The sequence below is a fragment of the Juglans microcarpa x Juglans regia genome, unplaced genomic scaffold (assembly GCF_004785595.1).
Source record: "Juglans microcarpa x Juglans regia isolate MS1-56 unplaced genomic scaffold, Jm3101_v1.0 JmScfU0056, whole genome shotgun sequence".
Taxonomy (NCBI): domain Eukaryota; kingdom Viridiplantae; phylum Streptophyta; class Magnoliopsida; order Fagales; family Juglandaceae; genus Juglans; species Juglans microcarpa x Juglans regia.
Genome location: NW_024475800.1, coordinates 1 through 21,634, shown reverse-complemented (window position 1 = coordinate 21,634; position 21,634 = coordinate 1). Strand labels below are relative to the sequence as shown.

Sequence of the window (21,634 nt, the reverse complement as noted above, 5' to 3'; positions counted from 1 at the left end):
GAACATTGCGGGGAACGATATTTTACGTGGATTTGGAGTTTCTAAATGACCTAAAGAAACCTTAACTATATATTGGTCATTATACATGACTTCTAGGGAAAAGAGAGGCCACAATAGCTCCTATGTGGTCTTCCTTGAAAGAGCCCTCCATAAACACATTGAATCCGAGATACTATCTCATTGATTATTTTCTTCCTATTAAACTACAGAAAAGCTTGCAGCCACTAGACATAAATATACATGGTGGGTCTCAATTATATTTTTCTTTTGAAACGGCCTTTATAAGGCTTCACACTTAACTTATTACAAACATCTTTCTCAATCCCTCTCCATATCTCTTCTTCATTACCTCTCTAAACCAAATCAAGAAATTAAAGAAAAACACAAATATGCAACTCCTCCTTTCGCTTCTGATTATGTTCGTCCTCCATGTCCATCCAACCCTCTCCGGCAGATATCTCCTCCCGGAATACAGAGCCCTCCTCTCCATCAAGTCCTCCATCACTCACGACCCACAATCAGCTCTTTCTACGTGGAACGCCTCCACTAGCCACTGCACCTGGTCGGGTATTACATGCCACCCTTCCCGTCGTCGCGTGACAATCCTCGACCTCTCAGACCTTCGTCTCTCTGGTACTCTCTCCCCAGACCTGGCTCATCTCCGTTTCCTCTCCAACCTCTCCGTCGCCTCCAATCAACTCTCCGGGGCCATCCCCGTCGAGCTCTCTTCCCTCTTCGCCCTCCGTGTCCTCAATCTCTCCGACAATCGCTTCAACGGCATCTTCCCCTCCCAGCTCTCCCTCCTCAAGAACCTTCAGGTTTTGGATCTCTACGACAACGACATGACCGGTGACTTGCCCTTGGCCGTCACTCAAATGCCCAACTTACGCCATTTGCATCTCGGCCGTAACTTCTTCTCGGGTGGGATCCCGTCCCAGTACGGGCAATGGGAGTTCCTGGAATACTTGGCGGTATCCGGTAACATGCTCCAAGGTCCTATACCGCAGGAGATAGGAAACTTGACCAACCTCAGGGAGCTCTACATTGGACAGTACACCAATATGTACGAAGGTGGCATACCCCAGAGATCGGGAACCTATCGGAACTAGTTCGTTTCGAAGCCAACGGCTGTCTTAACTTATCCAGTGAGAGCTTCCCCTCCCAGCTCTCCCTCCTCAAGAACCTTCAGGCTTTGGATCTCTCTCACAACCGCATGACAGGTGACTTGCCCTTGGCCGTCACCCAAATGCCCAACTTGCGCCATTTGAATCTAGGTGGTAACTATTTCTCAGGTCGGATAACGCCCCAGTTCGGGCAATGGAAATTCCTAGAATACTTGGACGTATCCAATAACGAACTCGGAGGTCCTATACCGCAGGAGATAGGAAATTTGACCAACCTCAGGGAGCTCTACATTGGGTACTCAAATAAGTATGAAGGTGGCATACCCTCGGAGATCGGGAACCTATTGGAACTAGTTATTTTCGAAGCCAGAGACTGTAACTTATCCGGCGAGATACCACCGGAGATCGGGAACTTGGTGAGCTTGAAATCCTTGGACTTGTCGTATAATGTTTTTACAGGCGAGATTCCTGAGTCTATTGGCGACATGCCGGAACTGGAGGAGTTGAGGTTGTGGGAGAACAACTTTACCGGGATCATTCCTCAGAGGCTGGGAAAGAATGGGAAGCTTCAGCTTCTTTATCTTTCATGGAATAAACTGACTGGTACTCTGCCTCCTGATATGTGTTTTGGGAATCGGCTTGAGACTCTGAATACTGAGGAAAATTTATTGGTCGGTCCAATCCCGGACTCACTCGGGAGGTGCGAGTCGCTGTCTGAGATACGAATGGAGCACAACTTTCTCAACGGTTCAATGCCAAGAGACCTCTTCGGTTTGCCCAATCTCACCCACGTGACGCTGCAGAATAACCGTTTGACTGGGAAGTTTCCCATTTCCTCGAGAAACAATTCTAAATTGTTTACACTAGATATTTCTGACAACAAGATTCATGGGGAGCTACCTAGTTGGATCTGGAGACTTCCCAATCTTAAAGCTTTGAATCTTTCTCATAATTGTCTAGAGACTCTAGATGTCAATTTAAATTCTCCCAACACTTCCCGATCCTCGTTGAGCACCTTAGACCTTCACTCCAACCAGCTCCAAGGGCAGCTTTCAACTCTCCCACTGGAATTTGGAGTCCGGCAGAGCGTAAGATCAACTCTCCCGCAGGAATTTGGAGTCCGGCAGAGCGTAAGTTCAACTCTCCCACCGTCCGCTTACACTCGTCTGCCTGCCACCTCTGTTTTCTTATCTAGGAATAAATTTGACGGGTCAATTCCTACGTCACTGTGCAACAATGCCGATCTTCGTGCTCTAGATTTGTCCCATAATCACTTGACTGGCACGATTCCCCAATGCTTAATTGAAAAGAGTACAAGACTAACGGTAATGGATTTAGGGGGAAACAATCTTATTGGCGTAATTCCTGATTCCTTTCCAGACAATTGTAATTTACAAGCTTTGCTTATGAATGGAAATCGACTAGAAGGAGAGCTACCAAAATCCCTGGCCAAGTGCAATACAACGTTGGAGGTTTTGGACGTCAGCAACAACCACATTCAGGATACCTTCCCATGTTATTTGAAGAACATATACACATTGAGAGTCCTTATTTTGCGATCTAACCAATTTTATGGATCTATTAATTGTCTAGGCGCTAATTCCACGTGGTCCAACCTTCAAATTTTAGACTTGGCCTCAAACCATTTTGTTGGTAAGTTTCCAATACGTTACTTTTCTAGCTGGAAGGCAATGATTGAAACTGAAAATAAGACTGGAGATCCCGAAGATATAGGGGCAAATCTCTATGACGGCTATCAAATGACAGTAAGAGTTACATTAAAAGATCAAGAATTGGAGTTGGAGAAGGTCCTAACTATCTACACCTCACTTGACCTGTCGTGCAACAGTTTTGATGGACATATACCTGCAGAAATAGGAGAATTCAAAGCCCTATATGCCCTCAACTTATCTCACAATGCTTTTACAGGTAAAATCCCACAAGCTTTAGGAAAGTTGAGTCAGCTTGAGTCACTAGACTTGTCGAGCAACAAACTCATTGGAGAGATTCCTCTCCAACTTGCAGACGGTCTTATTTTCCTGTCAACCCTTAACCTTTCCTTCAATCAATTGGTGGGAAAGATTCCACAGATCAAGCAATTTACTACATTTACAGAAAGTTCATTTGAAGGAAATATACGATTATGTGACTTTCCTATGAAAGAAAAATGCATACATGAAGAATTGGGACCGTCACCTCCTCCATCTGAAGAACCTCATTCGTATTCTGGGAATTCAATTGATTGGGACTTCTTAAGTGCTGAATTGGGATTTGTTTTCGGCTTTGGGATTTATATTGGACCTCTTATATTTTGGAAGAGGTGGAGGAAACGCTACTATAAACATGTCGATGACATTGTTTTTAAGATGTTCCCTCGGGCATACATAAGAATAGAGAATCATCGAAGGCGAGCACACAGGAATCAAGGACGACAAGCACGAAGGAATCAAGGTAGGAGGGATTAGTGATAGATACAAGGAGCAATGCTAGTCAATGATGTCAGGTATGTCTCCAACTGATTTTTTGGTATGCAATTAAATGTTGTCCGAAGTGATGTATTATAAATTAGCAATATTGTTGAAATTCATAAGGCATGATCTCCTACATGCATGGCAGGCTACACAACTTGAACTCATGGATAGATCATTGCAAAGTTGTTCTGGGAAGTCCTAATTGAGAAGTACTACGTACTAAAATAAGATATATGAGGAAGCAATATGGCCTCGATCGTCATGGGAATGAAGCCATAATTAGATGGTTAACTTGTGGGGTAGAAAGTAATATGAGAAATTACATTTGTATATGTATTTCTAATAGTATTGGCATTACTTTATGTAAGAATTTAGTCAAATTTAGCAAAATATGTGAAACCACTACTGTTTCTGGTTTGCATAACCTATACGTAGTACTCTCCGTATTGAATTAGCTAGCTTTCCTCTATACCATTAAATTATTATCTCTTGCCTTAATTTATTATTAATTCATCTCTTTATTGGGAGAGAAAAAAAAATATTAATATATTATTTAGCTGTACAACAGTGCTAGTTAAATTTGTATTATTATTAAATTTTTGCTAACTTTTTCGAAAGTCACTGGTAATGAAATTTGATCTATAAACTTTCAGTATCTAAATATTTTACCAAAGTCAATGTCAAGAGCATTACTATAGGATTGGTTATCCTATTTTTCAAGTTTTGACTAATATGTAACTTTTTCACTTTTAGCTAATCATTCAAAACTTGAAATCTACATTGGATTAGTCATCACACTCTCTATAATAATAAAATATTATTATTTATATTTTTTAGTTAATTTTTATTTTATTTTCATAATCTTCAATAATCTCCAATGACAAATCATATTCATTTTTATTTTCACAATCTAACAATTTATAATATAATAATCACATATGTATATAGATGGTAAAATCTCATATGAATAAAAATATTATATCTATAATATAATAATCTTAAAAAGTATTTTTAGACTTGTTATAGTTCTTTTCATATTTGAAAATAAGAATGGATTTACTGTAGCTTATAGTTTGGATGAAAACAATTTAGCTAATTCAATATGGAGCAAATATAGATAATATTTATTAAATTTAAAGATGAAAAGATATTTGACTAACTTAATGCCAATGCTCTTGTTGAGTACCACTAAATGCTGACTTGGTTATCGCGCCAATATGTACATGACTCGTGCTTGGTTTTCTTGATTAGATTTGGATCTACGAGATTCCGATCCAAATTCTAAACATAATTCATTAATAATAATTTTTTTTTTATATTTTTCATATTTTGTAATTATATTGACCATATATTAATTAATAATTTAATTTTTAATTAACTTATTATTTCCTAACTATTGTTTTTTTTCAACCTAATTATCCAACACAGACCACATGATCTACAATTTTGTGAGGAATGTCTTCATCTTCTAATAGCAATTCACACACGTTCATCATTATTGGAATAATGTAAATGCACAGACATTCCTGTCTAATACATACACATTCCCAACTTAAAAAAATATCTTAATTAATCATGAGCGCCATCATAAAAAATATGGCATTCATCCTCTTTTTGATAGCCAAAAAAAAAAAAAAATCCAAGCCGCATTCAGTATAAAAAAATGAAACTTAACTCAGTGCAAATATATGACATTCCCCAAACCAAACCAAACTTATACATGCTATTTCTAAACTCAGTGCAAATATAAAACAATAGAGAACATAAATCAATGCTAATGAAATTTGATCCATAATATTCTTTAAACTTTTACGATCTAAATATTTTATAAAATCCAATGTCAATGCTCTAAGTTGAGTACTAATAAATGCAGATGTGGTTAGAATAAAATAATTAAATATATAATATGATTCTTATAAATTTATAAATAGGGTAATGCTACTGAGACCAATGATGAACTAATAAAATTTGACCGATAAGTGCAAATTCATTTTTATTCCATTTATTTCAATCATTTTTTATATATCTTTAAATATTTTTTAAAAAAATATATCAATTCACTAATAGCCACTTCCTTAATTCTTAAGTAAAAGAAAATAAAAAATAAAAAATTCAATCGATCACTTTTATCGGTAACTTTTATCGATTCAAGTAGCATGGTGTGCCTATCAAGTTGTAACATTTCAGCTATTACCGAATATGTACATAAATGTCGTGGCTTACTCCCATCTTTAAGTTCCCCTTTTTCTACAAATTTCCCAAAAACAATAGCACTATCATTATAATAGGCCCCTTCCTCGCATCCTCGACAGCAAAACCACCATCAACGATCAAAACGGCAACAACGTGCACATCCCACGTTCACCATGCTAAGACTATGGCTAGTGTCAACCGCCACAACCATAAGCCGATCCTCAGCACCCCGTACCCAGTCCAGCCACAAACAACCCATGTAAAAACCCACGAGTGGTGCTCTTTTCTTTTTGTCTGCTGTGGCATGTGGTATATATACATATTCCTAAGATGGCTACATGTTTCTCCTATGATTGCCGCTGCGTTCTCTAATCTCCTCCCCTGGCTTCGACCAACCATAGCCCTCACTTTTCCCATCCTCTCAATAAGCCCACACCGGTCTCTTCTCCTTTTTTCCATCATTTTCTCGATCAAACTTGCCATAGGAAGTTGAGTAACTGCCCTACCGCTAATATCGGTTAGCCACCGGCTTCATCGCACCTTGTTCCTCTTCTGGTGAGTCTCAGACCTTTCTGTCTCTCTGCCCTTGGTTTTCTCAAGTGAATATTTGTTTCTTTTTTTGCGTCAAAACCATACTTACACTTAGGCTATGTTTGGGCACTAAGATGAGATGAGACTCATCTCAAAGATATTCAAAACGTTCTTTCCCAACATCACTCAAACACAAAATACTTTTCAATTTCAAATTTTTAAGTTTTTTATTTAATCGTTACCTAACCGTTACTATGAAACCCAGTTCTTTCTTTTTGTTGTTGTTTGTGTGTGTGTGAAGTCTTGGTCAGTGTAGAAGCCTAGACCACAAAAAAAAAAAAAAAATTAGGGCCTTAAAACGGTGCCAATTTGTACTGGGGGGGGGGGGCATGAAAATGCGCTGCACCCCTCCCTCTCTTTTCTCTTCTTTCCTCATTCTCCCTCTCTCCCTTCCAACGCCGCACCCCTATCTCCCTCCTTACAACCAGTGACCTCCCTACATGCACCTTCTCTCTCTCTCTCTCTACTTCTTAAAACTGGCATAGTGATCCACATTAACCGGCAGCAACACTAGGTCACAAGGGATCACTTATCTACAACCCAACCACCGCGAGCAGCATCGTCCATGGTTGACCACGTTATTGTTCTACAAGCTGAAAAATAGATCAAACACATGCTCCTCTGCCTAGATCTACCGTTATCTACCTACCTTGAGGCAAGTGGCTAATATCTCTCACCGCCGTGCACGGCAAACCCAGATACTGCCACCATGGAACAGTTATCCGCATCAACTTGAATCGAGGCCCACTACCATAGCCTAGTTCCACCTCCAGCAGCACCTTCCTTGCCACCCTTCACTTTAAAAACCACCCAAAATCTGCTGCGGTCAGATTTTCCTCTGTCTCTCTCCTTCATTGAACACCACCTTCCCCATCCCTTTGATGCCTATCTTGTTCTTTGTTTTAGATCGGTGGCCTTTGTTTGTGCTCTATTTGGCGACCCACTACCACTCGCACGCCAGTAAGCCCATCTCCTTCCATTTCTTTCCTTGATTGCAGTCCTCTCTCTTTTCTTTTGTATCTCATTTTTTTTCTTTGTTTTCCTTGCACCATCGCATGCCAAGAATCACCGCAAACCGTCTTCCTCGGTTCTCCCTCATTCCTTTCTTATGCTCTATTTTCTCTCCCTTTCACCCTCGCTATTTTGGCTCCTCTATGAGCACCGTCATCATCGTCTGCCACCTTTCGTCACCTGAGCTCCTCCGTCTCTCTCTCACCTTCCCATTTTCTTCCCCTCTCTGTGAGAACTGTAGTGCTCTCTCTTCCCCCTATATGAGTCACTATCATGACTCTAGCCCACCAGCACCACCTTTGTCGCCACTAACCACCCCTCCTTGTCCCTCTCAAGCCTAATCACTCTCAACCCCTTCAACCCTCTCTCTCACCCATTGCCCCTTCGGCCACCCGGCCTTGGTCATCAATCCCTCCCAGTTCTTGTTTCAACTGCATGAATGTAGCATAGGTTCAGAATTGTAATTGTTACTTTTCAAAGCAATAGATAATTGCCAGAATCCACCCGTGCAACCACCGGGTCACTTGTAAATGGGAACACCCACAACTAGTCATTGAGTTCGGGATGTTTAGATTAAGCGGAATGGGGGAGAGGAAGAACGGACGGAGAGAGAGTGAGGGAGCTGGACGTCGCGCGGGAGAAAGCCAGGAAAGAAAGAAAAGAAAGGAGGAAAAGAAAAAGGAAAAAAAAAAAAAAGAAAAGAGGAAAGAGAAAATGCGGAGAAAGAAATGAGGTCTAATCCTCATAACTTGGTTCACAAAAATGATCCAACGGAAATGATTTCAAACCTCAAGTTAAATAAAATAATTTAAACGTAATGGTAAAGTCAAATTGAAATAATTAAATCTCACAGTAATTAAATAAATATTAAAAGCAATTTAAATGCATAACAATAAATAATATTAAGAAAGCACATAAAAATAATTTTCACCAAATTAAAATCATAGAAATAAACTCATTAAAATCCAACCAATTTTAAAATAAGAGAATAAATTTTTAAATAAATAAAAATAATCCTTTAGTAAAAATACACTAAAATGCGGGGTGTTACACCCCGGGACCAGATGGTTTCCCTGCTATTTTCTTCCAAAATCATTGGCATATCGTTGGTGATGATGTGGTAGCTACTGTTCTAGAATTCCTCAAAACCAAGTCAGGCTTCCAAGGTATCAACCATACTTTTATCACTCTCATCCCAAGAAAGAAATCCCCTTCATTTGTCACAGATTATAGGCACATAAGCCTTTGTAATGTTTTTCTACAAAAATCATTGCAAAGGTTATTGCAAATCAATCTAAAAAACCTATTCTAACCTCTAATAATCTCAGACGCCCAAAGTGCTTTTGTTCCAGGGAAGGATGATCTCTGAGAACGACCATAAGTGGCATATATGAACTAATGCACTCAATGCCAGAACAAAAGGAAGAATCACAAAGACGGATTTATTGGGCCCTCAAGCTAGATATGAGCAAAGCCTATGATAGACTAGGGTGGTCTTTTGTGCAGCTTGTGCATCAACAAATGGGTTTTTGTTAAGGAGTGGATTGATGTTTAATTATGCAGGTGTACTAGCGACTGTATCTTTATTCAATACTTACTAAATGGTTCACCTCAATACACCCTTCATGCCTTTCAGGGGGTATACGTCAAGGAAACCCCCTATCACCCTATTTGTTTATTCAATGCTCAGAAGTTCTCACTTTTGCATTGAATCAATTTGAACAGAAGGGCCTAATCTCTGGATTCCCTATCACTAGTGGCTCTTTGTCTATTAATCATCTCTTTTTTGTAGATGATAGCCTAGTTTTTTGTAAAGCACAGCTGCAGGAATGGGACAGATTACATAACATCCTCTCTTCATACGAATCAGCTTCGGGTCAAAGGTTAAATCTTGAGAAGTCTTCAATCTTCTTTAGCAAGAGTACAAGGCCAGAGATCCAAAATTTCATCCTGTCTACTGTTTGGGATTAAAGCCTCCGGGGCCTTTTAAAAGATATTTGGGTTTACCTTCTTACATAGGCAAGAGTAAGTCAAGGGCTTTCTTTCCCATCCTTGACAGAATCAAAGCTCAAATGAGCAACTGGAAAACAAACCTACAATCCCTAGCAGGTAAGGAAGTCTTGCTGACATCAGTCATTCAATCCATACCAACATACTGCATGGGCATTTTTCTAATTCCCAAGGGTATCTTGAGGAATATTAATAAACTGATGCAGTTCTTCTGGTGGGGGATTGGAAACAAGAATTCCAAGATGCATTGGTTAAATTGGAAGGGGCTTGGAAAGGGCAAACAAGTTGGGGGTTTGGGATTTCGAGATTTTGAAGATTTCAACATAGCTTTGTTAGCTAAGCAAGGGTGGAGACTCATCACCAACACCCAATCTTTGGCCTCTCGAGTCCTAAAAGCCAAATACTTCCCTTCAATTGACTTTTTTGAAGCAAGAGTTAGAAGGAGTGATTTCTTTGTGTGGAAAAGTATTACAGCAGCCAGACCACTACTCTATGAGGGACTTCTATGGAAGATTGGTAATGGAAACAAAGTGAAGATTTGGTCAGATCGATGGCTGCCTATTCCAACGTCATACAAGACTCGGCCTCCTCCCAAGGTGCTCAGTACAGAAGCAACTGTCAACTCTCTCATCGACCAAGACTCTCACTCTTGGAACCTATTCCTTGTTCAAAGTGTTTTCATCCCTGAGGAGGCTGCTATCACCTCTAGAATTCATATCAGTCCCTGCAACAGTAATGAAAAATAGGTGTGGAGGTGCACTAAGAATGGGATCTTCTCAGTTAAATCAGCATACCATCTCCAAGTCCCTGTGAATGATCTCAATAAGGGGCAAGCCTCAGATCCAACCAAACATGAGGTCCTATGGAAACTGCTTTGGCAGCTTAAAGTGCCTAACAAAACCAAAATGTTTCACTGGAGATCAGCTAGGGAAATCCTTCCCACTAGAGTAAACTTGCACAAAAGGAAGATCATTTATTCACCCATGTGTCCAATATGCTTATCTCATCCTGAAACCGTGTCTCATGTACTATGGACATGCAAAGCAGCCCAGGATGTATGGAGCATTAGCTCAAGAAGGTTACAGAAGAGTAGGACTAAGGAGGTACCCTTTTATGAAATGCTTACAGAGCTTCTATCAACTCTCCCACTAGAGGAACACACTAAGTTAGCTCTCACAGCTAAGGAACTTTGGTACAGAAGGAACAAGTTTATCTTTGATTCCAAATTCGCTTCACCTCAACAGGTCTTAAAGCTTGTCTCCACTAGCATCACAGAGTTGGATGAGCTAGAAAGGAACTAGTAAAAGATATGTCCTCAGAATCTACCTCCAGCCAAATGGTGTAAACCTTCAACCAACTATAACAAATTAAATTGGGATGCAGCCATCGACAAGGTTAACTGCAGGGTGGGTATCGGGGTGTCAATCAGAGATTGGCTTGGCCTTGTGACAGCAACTCTTAGAAGCCCTGCCCTTCTTTTCCTGATCCACTTTAGGGAGAAGCACTTGCTGCCTTGCGCGCAGTACAATTTGGCATTGAGATTGGTCTCAACAATGTCATTTTCGAAGGGGATTCAAAGCAAGTGGTAAATGGCATAAATGGTTCAACTGAAGACTGGAGTACAGTGGGGCTGATTTATCAAGACATCAAGAAATTACTTGGCACTTACCTTTCTTGGTCTGTTTGTCATGTACCTAGACAAGCCAATTTAGTGGCGCATTGCCTAGCTAAAAGTTCTCTAGACTTATCTGAGGACTCATTTCATGTAGAGGATTATCCTCATTGTATTCACAACCTTCTCCTTTGAGCTATTAATATGAAGTTTCCTTTCTCTCTCAAAAAAAAAACTTATCAATTGTTTAGGGTGATCTTTTTGTATTTGTGGCAGAAGTTTCCCACATTTGTGGTGAAATTATCACCGCATATGAATGTTGTATATGTGACTAGAATTAATTTTGCCGCAATATACTTTTTGAGATACGTTATTTGCGTCCACTTTTCCCAGGAAGGATTGTATATTTGAGTGGCTTACAACAATTTTTTGAGATAATGTTGCGTAATTAGTGGCGAGAAGAAATAAATGCAACAAATAGTTTTTCACACTGCTCTTTAGTATTTTTTGCAAAATTTTTATTGCCACAAATAGTTTCCGTTGAAAATAAATGCAACTTGGGATCAATTTATAATTGGACTTAATTTTTCCGTAATGATTAATTTTTCTTTAAAAATAGTTATTAACGAATATAATTAATTTCCCACAAGAAATTTAATATAAGAGATCAAAAGATTTAGATATTTACAATTTGTTGCCCATCCCACATAATACATTTATTATTATAATTAGTCAATTCAAATACTATACGTATTAGTTAATTTTTGTTATTGCTCATGTCTATCGAGAATGAAATGCGCCGGCTAATTTTTTAGTTAAAATGGGAGCTCGAGGTTCGACTTGTGTTTGGAGATCTCTTTTGCATGTGCCTAGATTTCTTAAAGGTTTGAGTCGTATGGATAAAATGTCTTTACCATATCTGAGAGGGCAATAAAATGTTCTCTCTTATTTTTTTTCAGATAAGTTTTGGGGAGATTTTTAGACATGTGCAGTGTTGATTATTCTTTTTAGGCTTCTTATGTAATGATGGTATTCCTCCGCCGAAAGTGATGGTTTTATTAATAAATTTGGGAAGGGGTCACTCGTAGACATGTGATCTCGGTCTCTTTAAAAAAAAAAAAGGTACTATACGTATTATATATAGACTACAATTTGTGCTAGTTATTCACAAACATATAAATGGTAACCAAGTTTCCTGTTAAAACCTGAGCCCAATTTGGCCCAGAACGAAATTTCAAAAAAGAAAAAGAAAAAAGGAAAGCAAGAATTGCTTGCTAAAGGGCAAGCAAACAGCTAGAAAATGCGGCTAATTAATCTCCTCCCTGGGGTAGAGGTTTCTCTCCGGTCGAGTGCAGGATCTCATCAATCATCTTGATTCAACATTATTTTGTTGCTCTCGGTGCATACTTGACACAGTATGGATCCGAGTCTTGATTCATTGTGTGCGCACTTGTAGTTAACCGAACAGGAGGAAGAGGTTCTGAAGGGTGAGGAGCATTCGTTGGGGGATGTTCTTGTTAGGAGTGAAAGATGTTTGTTGTTCAAGTTGTTAACTTTCAAACAGTTCAACAAGGAAGTGCTTAAGTCTACCATGAAGAAGGTTTGGCACCCTACCCATGCATGAACCGTTCGTGATTTAGAACCAACATTGTTTAATATTGAATTCGAAGATATGAAAGATAAAGATCGTGTTAAATGTGATGGCCCTTGGAGCTTTGGTAAGCAACTTGTTTTAACAAGTGATGTGGACGGATTGAAACAAACTCACCAAATTCATCTTACTAAGGCACTGTTTTGGGTCCGTATTCATGACCTACCAGTCATGGCACGAAACGCTACTATGGGAAACATCATTGGGAAGGCTATAGGCAAAGTTGTGGCAATTGATTTAGATCCTGATGAAATGTCCTGTGGTGAGTTTATGCGTATAAGGGTTTGCATGGACGTGTCGAAGCCTATTTTACGTGGAAAGAAGGTCTGTGTGGGATCATCTCAGCCTATCTAGGTGAATTTAACGTATGAACGCCTTCCAATTCTATGTTATCTCTATGGATTGATTGGACATAGCCATCGTGACTATGAAGTTTGGGAGGAGTCTATGAATTCTTTGAAAGTTTCTGAATTTCCCTACAGTTCTTAGCTCCGTGTAAGGGGTGATAATAGTCCTACTCTAAGTCATTTCGACCAAAAGCTTGATCAGCAAAGTCCATCAGTGCATCCTGAGGAACAAAGTCTCTAGTGAATCTGAGAGTAACCGTCAGATGGAAGTTACTGGGGATCATTTAAGTTCTAAGTATGTTTCAGAGCAGTTACACCAGGGGTCCAATCCAAATCATGCAGGTTCAGAAAAGCAGTTAAACTATGAGGCCAATCCTAATCAAGTAAGTTCCACGAAGCAGTTATCTTCAGTTAATGGTGAAGAAAAAAATTCAAGTTCTGGTCTATATAGGATGTCTGATGCTAATAAAGGAATTTTGAATGATGCATGTTTGATGGTGGTCTCTGACGATTTTGTTGCATTTGGTGGGTTGTTACCAATTACTAAGGAAGCTGGTTTTGTTAATAAAGTTGGTGGGTCTGAAAAAGCTTTAGATAAATTCAAGTCTCAAGTAACTGAGTCACGTAAATGAAAAAGACTCAAGCATCCTTGCATGCATGATAAAATAAAGATTGGCTCTCAAATTGGTGCTAAAAGGGCTTCTGGTCCAAGTCCTGGTGTAGAGGCTACTAGAGTGTCTTAAAGATTGAAAAATAGGGGGAATTTGGATAAGGAAGTATCTGGTATTAATCATGTTGATTCGGTGGTGGCTGTTATTCAGCCCCACCAAGCCCCATGAGGATCCTAAGCTGGAATATCTGAGGGCTTGGGAACTCTCGTGGTATTCGAACTCTTGCTGATTTGACTAGGAGAGAAGATCCCGAAGTTTTGTTTCTTCAAATTTAGAGCTACTAAAATGAAACTATGTAGAGTGAAATTAAAGTATGCTAATTGCTTAACTGTCGATGCCTCAGGTAGTAGTGGTGGATTGTCTCTTTTATGGAAAAATGATGTAAAGTTAGAAGTGATTAGTTACTCTTCTTCTCATATTGATGCTCTTGTAGATGAAGATGCAAAACAATGGTTCCTAACTGGTATTTATGGCCAACCAAAAGCCTCAAGAAGAATGTAAACTTGGAATCTTATAAGAAGATTACCTAGTGCCCCCTCAGATCCTTGGCTTGTCTTTGGTGACATTAATAGGATCCTAGCTCAGGGAGAAAAATGGGGAGGGAGGAATAGACCTGCCAACAAATGGTGGACTTCTACCTGTTATTATCTTACTGCAATTTGAAGGAACTTGGGTTTAGTGGCCCAAGATACACATGGTATAACAAGAGGGAAGACTCAACACTAGTTTCTGAACGATTGGACATATTTTTGGGGAATCTAGCTTGGTGTCATATGTTTGAAAAGGTTGCTGTATTTCATGGGGTATCCAGTTCCTCAGATCACTTATGTAACGCCCCAAACCCGGATGGTCTGGAGACTTACTACCTGTCTCTTAAGAACTTATTTTCCAACACAACTAAAATAAAACTAAAATCTTTAATAGCAAAACTCAATATCAAGAGTTCTAAATAACCACCTTGAAAACTTCACAAAGTCATTACTGCAGCTAAAATAAACTAAGGAGTCCGTAATCTCTCGGTAGTCATAACAACCCAACCAATAATTTCATAAATCTTACTGAAACTCAAGATATTAATAAAACTCAAAGACATTAAAACTAAGAACACCAAAAGTTCTTCTTCTACCAACATCTCCTCAGCTTAAACACAAACAGCAATCTAATCCAGGTCCTCATTTGAACTCTCCACATCATCTGAGAAATATTATAATGATAGGGGGTGAGTTATCAACAACTCAGTAAGCAGAAATCATATGCTAGCGTGCAAACATGAGCATTTACAAAGTAGAGCATGCAGAACAAAATATTTTCCAGAGTTATCATGCGAAACAGAACATATTTTCAAAAGTAACAGAGCAATGGTTTTAAGACAAGTAAAACCCATAGTGCTTTGGCATAACATAAACTGAGTATCATCATCAGATCAAAACAGAGCATCAAACAGAGCAGAGACCATGTTTCACCCCCGTGGTAAGGTTGTGCTAACCCCGGTGGCCAAACCAGGCAGAGACAGAGGTGAAATCATTCCTTTATTCTTCTCGGAGCCCCGAGTGTGCACACAGGAAAGACCACAATAAAATCACTTTGTTTCCAAAGTGGGTGCACTCAGAGATAGAGAAGTTGGTACCAACCCAAACAGAGCAGAGCATAACAGAGCAGAGCAGAGCAAAGCAGAGACAGAGTCAGATACGAAAACCAGTACACCATGCCAAAGGTTTTCAGATGTTATATCAAAATAATACAGAGTATCAAAACAGAATCAGACAGTTTACACACACTGAATACAAAAGCTAGAACATCTTTTCAAATAAATGCACAACTTTTCATATTCTCAATATCGCTCATTTTTCAGATTTCAGAAATCACATGACAGAATTTAGCTCATGTCTACACAATGCATGTCAGAACATATTTTTCTCTTTTTCGTACAGATTTCGTGAGTATGCAAATAAACGACTGAGGTTGGTTTTGTTTTTACCAAGTTCTCATTTCACCACAAAAATATGAAAAGTTTTCAGAAAATCAACCTCAGTCTCAAATAATTCGTGTAAGGCCTAGCATAGGAACCCCGCTTACCTGACTCCTGCAGTGCATTATCTATGACTTGAATACGGTCTCTATCCATCTCGTCACCTATTCATAAAAAAAATATAAACTAAATATTAAAGTCCAACAACAGAAAATTGGTCTTAGACAACCTAAGACCCAATTTCTAGACCATAATTCAGCAAGTTTAATCCAACTCAAACAACCAAATAACAATCTGGACAGCCCACACTTCGACCCAAAAATATTTTATACCAATCTTAGTATTGTCCAATACAAGCATCAAAACCAATGTCAACTCCGACTATCACTAACTCACACTTATTTCAGCAGCTCATAGTCCCAAGCAATCGTCAACAATTTAACCAGGACGACACTACACACTACTTTCTCTCCGTTCACAACTCCACAACAGGAAAAAAAAATATCTCAACACTTCTAAATGTTAAAAGGCCCCAACAAACCCTTCTAAACATTTCCAAAACACCAAACCAATAATCCAAGAAATATATCATCACCTCCTAAAAATCATCAATATTCATCATGACCAACGTCAAACCCAAAACACCAATATTTAAATCCGAAACAGCCAACAAATTTCATAGCATAAACCAATCTCACACAAACAACTCCATCATCCAATCCAACCGATCTCCTTACTCCTCGGACTTAGCCCGGCACAACCAACACAGTAAATATGAATTAGCACAGAAATACATTTAAATATCAAAAGTTCTTTCAAAAAATACTTACAATGCTATAATATAATTTTTGAAAGATCACAGAGGTGCTAGAAGCGGCAACGCAGCAACAAAACAGTGCCAAATGCACTGTGGTCGTGGGTCTCAAAAACTCACTTTTGAACGGGTGTAAACGAAGACCCGAGATTGATAGGGTAGGGCTTAGGGATGTAGGTGAAGCTAGTGGTGGTTGGTCGTGGGTGGCGGCGCAATAGGCGGTTGAAGTGCAAAAACACCCAAAATGGAAATATTGATGGTGGGGCTTCATCGGTGACAGATCGGAGGTGGGGTTGGGTCCATTGGGTTGTTAGGAGGTCGAGGATGATGCGGTGAATTGATGGTGGCCGGAGGTGGCGCGATGGCGGCGCAGCGGCGCAAGGAATGCCGTGGCTTCATGTGGTGCTTGGAGGCTAACGGCGGCGCGGCTGGGGCTGGAAACCAGAGAGGGAGGTCGCCGATGGGTGGGGGTGCTGGGAAGCCAGGCGGTGTCGACCACCGCCAGCGCACGGCAGCGCTGGGGTGAGAAGGAGGATCGGACAGAGAGAGAGAGGGAGGGGGGGTTGCGGCGCGCGGGAGAGCCAGGGGAAGAAAGAAGAAAGAAAAAAAAAAGAAGAGAAAAGAAAAGAAGAAAAACAAAAAGGAAGAAAAGAAAAGAGGAAAGAGAAAATGTAGGGAAAGAAATGAGATCCAATCCTCACATCTTGGGTCACAAAAATGATCCAATGGAAACGATTTTAAAACAGCAAGAGAAATAAAATAATTCAAACGCAGTGATTAAAATGAAAATAAATAATTAAACCCAATAATAAGCTAATTTAATATGAAAAACAATTTAAATGTATTACAATAATCAATTATAAGAAACCATTTCAGAATAATTTTCACTAAAATTAAAAACATAAAAATAAACCCACTAAAAATCCAACCGATTTTAAAATAAGAGAATAAATTTTTAAATTAATAACAAATAATCTTTCAATTAAAAATACACTAAAATACGGGGTGTTACATCCTCTCCCCCTTAAAAACAATTTCGTCCTCGAAATTTGTAAGGTCAAACATGACGCTAAAGGAGGATAGAAGATATAACCCAAAACACGCTCGAAAAGACCATACCATCAACAACTCCCAACAAGCATGAGTAATGTTCTCTCAAGTCTATTTCCATTGGTAGTTCCATCATACTCGAATTAGTCCTCCAGTGGCACAACACGTCCAGTATTCCTAGGGTGACTATGATATCCAAAATCTCATTTTTCCACAAGAGCCTTAATACAACATCCAAGGAATCCCAATGATTAATAGCTCTATTCGATAATCTATACTAACCTCAATTGACTCCTACGGTATAACTTCCAAATATTCATTGTATTCCACCTTTGATAACCTAATAGTCATTTCCAAAGTTAACCATCAATAACATAATTGGTACAACTGAGTGATTAGTCTCCAACTACAAGTATCGTCTCAAAAATTCAAGTCACGACTAATTTCTCAAAATCAACACAAAATTTGAACTCCTAATTACAACAAAAAAATCACGCTCCTGCTGCACACTCTGATAATTCGCCACATGCATAAAATTTACGTCCTCATAAAAACAACATCATCGAGTACAAGGTGGCTCCATACCTACTAACCAGAAAACTCTTATCCCATTTTGGTAGAAAAATGTTTGATCTCCCAAAACCATGAATTATTACACTTTTTCCTCAAAATCACCAAGAATGCCTTCTTGAATCTACACCAACTATCATCCTTAAATTGATATGGATCAAATCCCAAAATCTGCCATTACAACCCCGAACTAATAAGAATCATTATCCAAACTAGATCAATACCTTCAATCTCTAAAGAATTAATCTCCTTGAAAATTCCTATATCAATAACTCGACTCTAATCAATCCCATCTTAATGGTCACATACTAATCAGTCTCCAAAATAAATCAAGTTAGCACACTAAGCCTGCAGAATTAAAAACTTAAATCTTATTTCAATTCAGTCCTTCAAATATGTAATTCTAAAACCTTAAATTATACCAGAATCATTCTCCGAAATTTGTAAGATCGATGAACTTATATCCAATAATAAAACAATCGACTCCTGAAGCTTTCAAAATCTAAAACATTAAATGATAACAATCATTCCCTAAAGTCTGCAAAACCTTAAACTTTTGGTGAAAGTTCCATAAGTCTATCCTTAAAGTTCGTTGAACTTACAATCTTCTATTCTAAAGCCTCGTGTCATACATCCATGAAATCGAAAACCTCAAATATCTTACTCCCCAAATAGATCATCCAGACTATGCCGTTCCTTTCAAACCTTGATATTATAAATGCACACCAAGTCGATAAAAGTTCAAGCTTACTCTGCTAAATATAACAATAGCGTTCTCAGTCGTACCATATTCCTGCCATAACTTAATCTTTAACCCGCTTTTCAGTTTTGAATGAAACGAACAAAATAAAATAAACTTAATAAATAAAATAACATAATTTCAATTCAAATAAAATAAAATCAAACAAAACCAAATAAATTCAATTTAAATAATAATAATAATAATTTCAAATTAAACCTTTAAACTTTTCTGGTACTGCACATATGGTTTTACCCATTCTTAGCCATATCTTTAACCAACTCGTATAGTCACTCCTATCATCTCATATTGTAAACCCAACATCGCTCTAAACTGCAGTACATCTTTAAAAACCAAACCACAAAAAAATCTAAACTTTAAATCTTAAAAAGATTATCTCTTATACTCCACAGAGTAAGCTTGTCGGATCTAAATCTCTAAACCTCAAAATATCAAAACTCAATCATAAAGTCTGCAAAATTTAAAACCTTAAATATTCACAAAATCAGTTCTTATTCTATACAAATCTACACCTCAAATCTGAAGTTTCTCCCTAAACCCACGTATATCCAAAACTCAAATGTTTTTAGTCAGCAGAACCTCAAACCTATCTTTCGGTCAAAGTTAGGTCAACATCAAAAGCTAAACCTTAGATCATTTCCAAATCATGTCCAGCATCCTACAGAATAAACTTACCAGATCTAAAACCTGATATGTTATAAAAATCATTTCTTAGAATTTGCAAAACTCTAAATCCTCAAATCCCATCAAAATCAATCACAAGGGTTTTGTTTTTTTTTTTTTAGAATCTCAAACTTAAATATCCACATGATCATCCTTAAATTCCTCAAGTTCCTACACTGAAATCTAAACCTCCAAGTTTTATAATATAGAATTCAAACCTGTCTCTGATACCAAATGTAACGCCCCAAACCCGGATGGTCTGGAGACTTACTACCTGTCTCTTAAGAACTTATTTTCCAACACAACTAAAATAAAACTAAAATCTTTAATAGCAAAACTCAATATCAAGAGTTCTAAATAACCACCTTGAGAACTTCACAAAGTCATTACTGCAGCTAAAATAAACTAAGGAGTCCGTAATCTCTCGGTAGTCATAACAACCCAACCAATAATTTCATAAATCTTACTGAAACTCAAGATATTAATAAAACTCAAAGACATTAAAACTAAGAACACCAAAAGTCCTTCTTCTACCAACATCCCCTCAGCTTAAACACAAACAGCAATCTAATCCAGGTCCTCATTTGAACTCTCCACATTATCTGAGAAATATTATAATGATAGGGGGTGAGTTATCAACAACTCAGTAAGCAGAAATCATATGCTAGCGTGCAAACATGAGCATTTACAAAGTAGAGCATGCAGAACAAAATATTTTCTAGAGTTATCATGCGGAACAGAACATATTTTCAAAAGTAACAGAGCGATGGTTTTAAGACAAGTAAAACCCATAGTGCTTTGCATAACATAAACTGAGTATCATCATCAGATCAAAACAGAGCATCAAACAGAGCAGAGACCATGTTTCACCCCCGTGGTAGGGTTGTGCTAACCCCGGTGGCCAAACCAGGCAGAGACAGAGGTGAAATCTTTCCTTTATTCTTCTCGGAGCCTCGAGTGTGCACACAGGAAAGATCACAATAAAACCACTTTGTTTCCAAAGTGGGTGCACTCAGAGACAGAGAAGTTGGTACCAACCCAAACAGACCAGAGCAGAGCAGAGCAAAGCATAGACAGAGTCAGATACAAAAACCAGTACACCATGCCAAAGGTTTTCAGATGTTATATCAAAATAATACAGAGTATCAAAACAGAATCAGACAGTTTACACACACTGAACACAAAAGCCAGAACATCTTTTCAAATAAATGCACAACTTTTCATATTCTCAATATCGCTCATTTTTCAGATTTCAGAAATCACATGACAGAATTTAGCTCATGTCCACACAATGCATGTCAGAACATATTTTTCTCTTTTTCGTACAGATTTCGTGAGTATGCAAATAAACGACCGAGGTTGGTTTTGTTTTTCCCAAGTTCTCATTTCACCACAAAAATATGCAAAGTTTTCAGAAAATCAACCTCAGTCTCAAATAATTCGTGTAAGGCCTAGCATAGGAACCCCGCTTACCTGACTCTTGCAGTGCATTATCTATGACTTGAATACAGTCTCTATCCATCTCGTCACCTATTCATAAAAAAAATATAAACTAGATATTAAAGTCCAACAACACAAAATTGGTCTTAGACAACCTAAGACCCAATTTCTAGACCATAATTCAGCAAGTTTAATCTAACTCAAACAACCAAATAACAATCTGGATAGCCCACACTTCGACCCAAAAATATTCTATACCAATCTCAGTATTGTCCAATACAAGCATCAAAACCAATGTCAACTCCGATTATCACTAACTCACACTTATTTCAGCAGCTCATAGTCCCAAGCAATCGTCAACAATTTAACCAGGACGACACTACACACTACTTTCTCTCCGTTCACAACTCCACAACAGGAAGAAAAAATATCTCAACACTTCTAAATGTTAAAAGGCCCCAACAAACCCTTCTAAACATTTCCAAAACACCAAACCAATAATCCATGAAATATATCATCACCTCCTAAAAATCATCAATATTCATCATGACCAACGTCAAACTCAAAACACCAATATTTAAATCCGAAACAGCCAACAAATTTCATAGCATAAACCAATCTCACACAAACAACTCCATCATCCAATCCAACCGATCTCCTTACTCCTCGGATTCAGCCCGGCACAAC

At 38.4% G+C, this 21,634-nt stretch overlaps 2 protein-coding genes and 1 long non-coding RNA gene across 4 annotated transcripts; 2 read left to right on the top strand and 1 right to left on the bottom strand.

Annotated features, from left to right (window-relative positions):
• Positions 1-312: 312 nt before the first annotated feature.
• On the top strand, positions 313-4,013 carry LOC121245539 (leucine-rich repeat receptor-like serine/threonine-protein kinase BAM1). 2 transcript variants are annotated; one of them, XM_041143576.1, is made up of 4 exons: positions 313-1,071; positions 1,440-2,200; positions 2,255-3,627; positions 3,741-4,013. In XM_041143576.1, exons 1-3 carry the CDS (start codon positions 390-392, stop codon positions 3,587-3,589), a joined length of 2,778 nt encoding a protein of 925 aa, XP_040999510.1. In that variant the 5' UTR covers positions 313-389; the 3' UTR covers positions 3,590-3,627; positions 3,741-4,013. The 2 variants fall into 2 exon arrangements, with proteins under 2 accessions (XP_040999510.1, XP_040999509.1); XM_041143575.1 differs by lacking the exon at positions 3,741-4,013 and having other exon boundaries at positions 2,255-3,734.
• A 5,536-nt stretch (positions 4,014-9,549) lies between these two features.
• Positions 9,550-10,146, top strand: LOC121245540 (uncharacterized mitochondrial protein AtMg00310-like). Its single transcript, XM_041143577.1, has one exon. It carries the CDS (start codon positions 9,550-9,552, stop codon positions 10,144-10,146), a length of 597 nt encoding a protein of 198 aa, XP_040999511.1.
• Positions 10,147-19,883: 9,737 nt separating this feature from the next.
• On the bottom strand, positions 19,884-21,039 carry LOC121245541. Its single transcript, XR_005936824.1, has 2 exons — positions 20,981-21,039; positions 19,884-20,109 (listed from the first exon to the last, which is right to left on the bottom strand). It is a non-coding gene; the product is annotated as an uncharacterized LOC121245541 (long non-coding RNA).
• Positions 21,040-21,634: the final 595 nt, after the last annotated feature.